Here is a 7,821-nt window from a genome sequence, read left to right as displayed (position 1 = left end):
AATCTACTCTTCCTCTGGATGCTATGGATATTTGTAGGAAGGTGTACCCCAGTATTTTGGAGGGAATATTTTTATAACGATGACTTATGTCATACTGTCATTTTAAATCTCTTTGCTCAAAGAGCTAATGATCTACCTGCTGATTTAAAAAAACCTAACAAAAACCTTGCCTTTTGTCTTAGAAGAGCAGTAAGGGGGAGGCAGTTGGGGTTAAGTGACTTGCCCACAGTTACATAGCTAGGAAGTATCTGAGGTCACATTTGAATCCAGGTCCTCTTGTCTCTAGGCCTGGTACTCTATCCACAATATTACCTAACTGCCCCCTACCTGCTGATTGTTAATTGGAAGCACCCTGGAAAGGGCTCATTATCTACAATTAAGAGTGCAGACATACCCATAGAGATATCCCCAGAATTTGGGAGTGGTAACTGCCCTCTATGGTCTCAATCTGTGAGCACTTGTGAAACTTGGGGAATATTCCTGGGGTGGTGTGTGTGTGTGTGTTATAGAACATTTTTCACAGAACTAAAAAAGTATACAATCTCATTTTGCAGATGAGGTCCAGAAAGATTAAATGACTTGCCCAAGATCACATAGATAGCAGGTATCAGAAAGTTTATTTGAAAGGGGATACAAGATAGCCCCATTCAAAAAGTGTTGGCTTTTTTCTACATGCATCAATTATGCATGTAGAAATCAATTTGTCAATCAATTAACAAGTATTAGTTAAGCACAAGACATTGAAATATAACAGCTAATTTGCCATCTTTAGGGGGAGACAACTAAGGAGAAAAACAAATCCACATAAAATGCTAATTTGAGGATAATCCAAGGAGAGTAGGATTTTTACTCCAGATTGCCCTGTTCAAATGGCTAGATGTACAATGGGAGAGTCATATTCACCCAGCAACTGACTTTAAAAACTGATCAGGGCAACTAGCTATTTTTAGGGACTTTTGATGACTTGATTATGCAAAGTTGAGATAAAGCACAACTGAATAAGTGTTAATTCCAGGTAGTTCTTTTAGGAAAGAAATGAGCAAGACATCAGTAATGTCTTACATTAGGCTTCATTTCCATTTACTTTCAAGTCTGATAACCTACATGATGATATTCCCCTTTTGACTGAGTCAAAGTATGACTATTTTAGTTTTAAAAAGCAAATTAATTTTGCATTTTAATATTGACAGAACTAACCCTTACACGGAACATTATTAAAGTCTTCATAATGAGCTTTACAATTGTTATTCATTTTAGATCATTAAATTACAAAGTGTGTAATTTGTATCACTAGTTTTCACCAGCCCCTTGGCATCCTTACACAAAGTTTCTCCACTTAACACATGGGATGTCCATCCGGTTGAGGCTGATCATTTCGTCTTTCCTGAGAATGGCCCTTTCGTAGTTTCGTAGTTCAAGTTTGCTTGTCCAAACCGCGTCCTGTCGCCCTGTACCAACTAGTTCTACCTGATTTCAGAGGTTTCTCTTTACCAGGACCAGGAGTTGGAGTGATTGGACACCCGACCAGATTTCCGTTTTCCCCTTTCTGTTGCTGGGTTTCTATTTCCCTCAGGGCATTCTCATGATTGCAACTTTGCCTGGGGCAGAATTGGAAAGTGGAGGAAAACTATATTAGAGGGGCGAGAGTGTGTGTGTGTGTGTGTGTGTGTGTGTGTGTGTGTGTGTGTGTGTGTGTGTGAGGTGGTGGTAGGATTAAGGGGCCTTTGCATGGCATCAGCTTCCCTTCCTCTTTTCCAGGGGCCCATTAGTGGAGCGAAGTCTGAGCTCTAAACTCCCTGCCAGAGGGCTGCGCAGCCTTCTGGCCTCCTGACCTAGACACGGACCAGGGGGTGGGAAGGAGGAGCAAGGCGGGCAGCAGGACCCCGGGCTGCGCCTCCCTTCAGTCTCAGTGGCTGTGGCCACCCGCCAAGAGTTAGATGCTTTCATGATCCGGAAATGATGAGAAAAGAAAGAAAGAAAGAAAAGTGTTTCTGAAGTGTGGTGGGAGGGCAGGGGAGGGAAGGGGAGGGGAGGAAGAGAGAAGGAGAGGCACAGGGCGAAAGGTCCCCAGCGGTGGGTGCTCCAGGGCGCGGGGAAGGGGCGGGGTGCGCCGAGCCAGCGCAGCAGAGTCTGGGCAGAGACGTAGCCAGGGGAGCAGCAACAAGCAACAGCAGCGGCGGCGGCAGCCAAGGCCAAGGCCAAGGCCAAGGCAACGGCTCCGGCCACGGCCACGGGACGGGAGATGCTGTGGCTCTCGGAGGCTCGCTAACTTCCCAGTGCAGGAAAGAGGAGGAAGAGTGCGCTGGGCTAGCAGACGGCGATGCCGAGGTACGTAAGTGAAGTTTTGTTAGTTCAGTGGAGTTGGTTCGTTAGTTCCCCCCAACCCCCAACCCCCAACCCACCCCCTCCCTGCCGAGAGGAGGGGCTTTCACATCTCCCCCCCACCCTTCATTCTGCTCGCTCCTCCTCCCTCTTCTCCCAAACTCAAACTCTGAGCCCCCTCTCCTCCCGCCCATCCCCTTCTCCAGCACCCACACCATCTGTCCCTTCTGAGCATTCCCTTCCCCAAGCCCAGGACTAGCAGAAACTTTACTTTGGCGGTCGAGTGGCTGTGTAATAGTTTGCTTACTTCTCTTTTTCAAATCAAAACTTCCCAAGGGGTGGGGCTTGGGGAGGGGAGCGGGAGGAGGGAATATTCCTGGTGGGTGGTGTGCTTTTCTTTTAAAATGTTATCCCCCCCCCCCCCCCCTGCCAGCAGCACCAAGTTTCCCAAATGCACACATAAAAGTCCTTTCATTTGTTTGTTCTTTCAGGGTCTGCTGTTAGTTGGGTCCGAGTTGTGTAGGCTCTATATTTCTTGGTGAGAGGGCTGGCAGATGTCCCAAGTGGGAGAACCTCTTCCTCCTGGGCCTGAAGGGCCAAAACATGGAGCTGAGTCTGAAAGCAGCTTTTTGATCTCACTCCCTGGGGGTAAGTTGCTTGCTTTAAAGTTTCTTTGTAATTTTTGCCTTTTCTTTCTTTTTTTTTTTTTTTTTAAATTTGGCTGATACTTTTAGGAATTGTGACCTTTTGCATGTATAGAATTCACAATTGTTATTTTTCTAAAGTGAGCACGAACTGGACTAGAGGATGTTAGCTGCTAGGACCTTCCATTCTATTTTCCTAAATTGGGAAGAAACAGAATTGATTTACTTCACTTTAGGGGCAAATGCATTTGTAACTGGGAACCTGAGACTCTATATAGGATCATAGACCTCATGCTGGAAGAGTAGTAGCTAGAGGCCCTCAAGGTCAACTCCCTCATTTTACAGTTGAGGAAACTCTTTTTGGAAGCAGTATTCAGAAATGCCCCTCAAATTCCTCTAGCCTCAGCAGATTTGGGAATGCCCTCCATCTGTGAGCATGTCTGTGCTACAGTTTGATCTGTTTGTCCTGGAGGCTGCCTTGAAACCTTTTTCCTAACTCTGGGTGCTATGACCCACTTCTTTGAAATGGCCCATGCATATATTTTCACTTACTCATTTGTTTTGCTATATAGGTGCCTTAAAAGGAACCCTTCATAAGAATGAATTCACTCTCTTGTCATGTGCTATTTGTAAAAGAAGATACTTTTGCATTTGGGTAACTTCTCAAGCTGCCTTAAAAACAAGTTAGACAATAGCTTCCTTCTGCTGGAAATAACACTTCTGGTTTTCCTTTGTTTTCTGTGCACAGGTATGGGCTATGCTTTGTGATTTTTTTTTTTTTTTTTTTTTTTTTTTTACTCCCACTGACAGTTCTGGTTCGAAGACCTCTGATTCCAGCATCCAACCAAATACTTTTTAGTTAGGAAACTTAATCTAGGAAATCTTGACTTTTAGTTTAAGTGATAAGTGGAGCAATTTTTTTTTTATAACAAAAATGTGGGCTTCTGGGGAAGTTTTTTACAGACATTGGAGGAAGTGAGAGATAAGAAGTGAATCAAAGCCTGAGCAGAAGAAACCAGAAAATACCCATGGTTAAAGAAAAATGTTCTGGCATGAAGAACTATGAAATTGAATTATAGTTATCATTATTTTTCTGTTCTAAAAAGTGACTCATAATTTCTAAACAGAGAAAACAAAAATGAATTAGCTACAGAAAATCATACATAGAGTTGGAATGATAAACAGGTGTTTTTCCAGAAACCATCTCTGTTCTACACATATTATTGTCAACAGAATAATTTCCTTGTCAGTAGGCATGACCTTTATATTCATTTCAACTAATCAACATGCTGTTTGTACTCAGACATGGATCATTCATCACCGTAAACAATGTTTGTGTCATAAAACCAATTTGGAACTTTTGAAAAACTGTTATTTTAAAAAATTACCCTCTATACGATTCATCCTTATTTTATCAGTGTGTTCTTATTTTTATTTTTTAATTATCTTTACAATAAGCTACTAGAAGAGCTTGGAATGACAAGTTCCTTCCCTTGTAGAATGGGTTATTGTGTCATATGACCAAACCCTAAGGATCAACACATTACTTATTGTATGAAGTTTAAGAGTAAGCTGTTTAAAACTCATTTATTTAGAGTGTGAACTTGATTTGATTTTAATTGAAAATTAGCTAAGCTTCAATTGTATTTCTAGGTCAAGGTAGAGAATATCTGTACAAAGAATTTTCTCCTACTTTGCTTTGAAGTTAACTGAAGCTTTATTTTAAAAACTCTTTAAAATATGATCCTGTAGATAATTTATAGCTACATAGTACTTTTAAGATGTGCAAAGTGTTTTAAGTGTATTATTTTGTTTAGTCTTCGAAAACCCTGGAAATTAGGCATTATTATTGCTGAAAGAGATTAAAAGACTTGCTCAGTATTACATAGGTACCGAGTGTCTGAGGTTGGATTTGCACTCAGGTCTTCCTGACCTCAAGTCCAGTGCTTTCTCTACTTTGCCACTTAGGGGTCTTTTTCTTAAATACTGTGAAATAGAAGGTAGACCCAAAATGTTATAAGTTACTCAAAAGTTATGTCCACATGAAGAAAAACTATTTAGACCAAGCCTACACCTTGCAAAAAGTGAAATCTCTGTTGAGATATTTACAGAATCTTTTCCCATATTTTAAAATTGTGTAGCATGATACTACCTAACCTACATCTAAGTTGCTATTGCTTTGGATTTATTAAAATGCTTTTCTTTCAAACTGAAAATTCCTGTGAAAAGGTCATGGGAAAATTTGAAGAGTCAGAGAAAATTTGGGGCTGGAAGAATCAGGAAAAGATTCATGGAGAAGGTGATGAGTGAAGGGAACACTAATCATCCTAATGCATTCTCTTCTGATTTCTTCTAATCTCTTTCATGAACTCTAATCTCTTATTACCAACTGTATGCTAAAATTTTCCGCTTTAATGTCTCCTAAGAGTCTCACTCTTATGTCTCAGTCAGCTCATTTTCTTTTTAGCTAAACCCATTCTTCTTCCAGAATTGCCTATTTCTGTTGAGAGCATCACCATCCCTCCAGTCACCCAGGTTTGCCATCTTAGTGCCATTCTTCCTTCTCCTTTGTCCCCATATCTGCTGCTCATTGTTGTGAATCCTCCCTTCCCAGCTCTCATATCCACCTCCTTCTCTCCATTCACATAGACACCACCATAATTAAGGCCTCCATCACTTCAAGGCCAGACAATTTCAGGAGGAGCTTGTTGGTATGTCTGCTTCAAATCTTTCCCTTCTACAAACCATCTTCCATACAGTTGCCAAAATAAACTTCTTAAAGCAAAAATCTGACCAAGTCATCTCTTGTTTAAAAATCTCAGTGGTTCCTGATTTTCTCTGTGATCAAATTCAGATTCCTCAAGTTGGTGCCAGCCTACCTTTCCAGACTCATTTCTCATTATCTCCCTTAATGCATTTTAGGTTCCAGCCCAGATGGTCTCCTTGGCTGTTGCCTGAACCTAACATGGCATCTCCAGCTTCCATGCCACTTCAAGGGCTGCCCTAACCTGCCTGAGTATACTTTATCCACCTCTGTCTTTCCGAATCCTGATGTTCCTTCAAGTCTTTGTTTATATCTCCTCCCACCAGAACCCTTTCCCAAATTACTTATTTATTAGTATTCTCTTCTACCTCAAATTATCTTATACTTATTTCTCTATTTACATATTTTAGCCTTCATTAGAATGTAAGATCCTTGAGGGCAGGGACTATTTTTCCTTTAAGCCTTTGTAAGTCTAGTGCCAAGAGCAGTCTCACACATAATAGGTGTTTAATCACAATGAAGGAAGAGAAAGATTCTGAAAAGGGAGATTAAAAAAGAAAATCATGCCAAGTAGGGATTTGAATCCCTGTGCAAATTAATAGAGGCAAGAGAATCACATTGATTTGGGGAAACAATGGAAAGTAGAATTAATGTATGGAAGTAATATGTGATGAAGCTTTAAATGTAGTTAAGAGCCAGTTTAAGGAGGACCCACGTTTCTTAGCCTAGGAATGTATATTTTATACTGGGAGCAAGTGGGAGCTACACAAGATTCTTCAGTAGTATAGTAACATAGCCAGACTAGTGCCCCAGGGAGTTTATTTTGGCAGTTGTGCAAAAGGAAGGGTGGATCCATCTCAGAGGGAGAAACCTGGAAGCAAAGAAACTAATTAGGAGACAATTATAGCAGTCCAAGTAAATAGAGATGAGGACCTGAAGAAGAGTGAGGGCATTTCTTTGTTAAGATTAAAACTAATTCTATACAAATCTTTAACTTATGTGAAGAAATAATGCTATAGAAATCAAATAGATGAGTGCATCTAAACACACACATGTTATATACACACATGTTTTATATGTATAAATACATTTATGTTTGCATGTAAAATGTATACATGTACAAATCACATGCAAATAAACATGCACATATGTAAGAGATGGAAAATGAGCTGCAAAAAGAAATGGCAAATCACCCCAATATTTTTGCCAAGAAAACCCAAATGGGATCATGAAGAGTCGGATGGGACTGAAACAATTAAACAACAATAAGATATATAGAATTTATCCACATTTCCCAACTGATTGATGCAGAGGATGAGAGAGGCAAGACTCTAGAATGATTCTAAGTTTTGGTCTTGGGTGCCTGGAAGAATGGTGCTACTCCAATATCTGGAAGTGATACTTTTACATTTGGAGAAAACTTGAAAAGAATTTACATTTGCACAAAGATGAGATTATGTCCTATTTAGGTGCTGTTCTGAATAATAATCTTTACTTTTTTGATTAAAATATTTTTGAATTAAGCATGTTACCAAGGAAAAAGTAAAAACTTAGGTGATTTGATGTTAGTTTGTGATAAATCTATGCTTATGAAAAGCTTTAGTTAGATGCCTTCATTTAAAAAGCAGAATTTAATATAAGAAATGTATTTAGGGTTCTTCTTATTTAACAGTGAAAATGACCGATTTACATTTCTATAGGGCTTTAAGGTTTACTAAGTGTTTTCCTCAAAACAACCTGGGGGTCATTATCATCCCCATTTCACTGATGAACAAACTGGAGCTACTGTTAATGATTTGTTTGTGGTTATAGAGCTAGTGAGTATTAGAGCAGGAATTTTAAACCAGGCCTCTGGAGTCCAAATCCTCTGCACTTTGCACCATTCCACACTGAAACCCAGAGAGGTCAGGAGATGTTCCCAAGATCCCAGAGCTAGTTAGTATTAACAAAAGGTGATAGGAATAGAATTTTCAAGTGATCCTCTGTTTACTGGGATGAATGCAGAGAAACAGGAAACCAATGTTATACCTTAATGGTACTGCTATATTAAGGATAATACCATCTGAATATCTGTGAGCCATTCAAACTTAT

General features: G+C 40.0%; 1 protein-coding gene across 1 annotated transcript in view; it reads left to right on the top strand.

Moving 5' to 3' along the window:
• Positions 1 to 1,725: 1,725 nt before the first annotated feature.
• The window catches only part of MDFIC (MyoD family inhibitor domain containing), a 118,723-nt gene continuing 112,627 nt past the window's right edge, over positions 1,726 to 7,821 (top strand). Inside the window, exons 1-2 of the mRNA XM_044679098.1 lie at positions 1,726 to 2,328; positions 2,814 to 2,970. Of these exons, the coding sequence (XP_044535033.1) occupies positions 2,877 to 2,970 (94 nt within the window). The 5' untranslated portion in view covers positions 1,726 to 2,328; positions 2,814 to 2,876. The remainder of the gene's footprint in view (positions 2,329 to 2,813; positions 2,971 to 7,821) is intronic.

This window comes from Gracilinanus agilis, chromosome 5 (genome assembly GCF_016433145.1).
Source record: "Gracilinanus agilis isolate LMUSP501 chromosome 5, AgileGrace, whole genome shotgun sequence".
In the NCBI taxonomy this organism is placed as follows: domain Eukaryota; kingdom Metazoa; phylum Chordata; class Mammalia; order Didelphimorphia; family Didelphidae; genus Gracilinanus; species Gracilinanus agilis.
The sequence above is the reverse complement of the archived record's forward strand: the minus strand, read 5'-3'. Positions and strand labels throughout refer to the sequence as shown.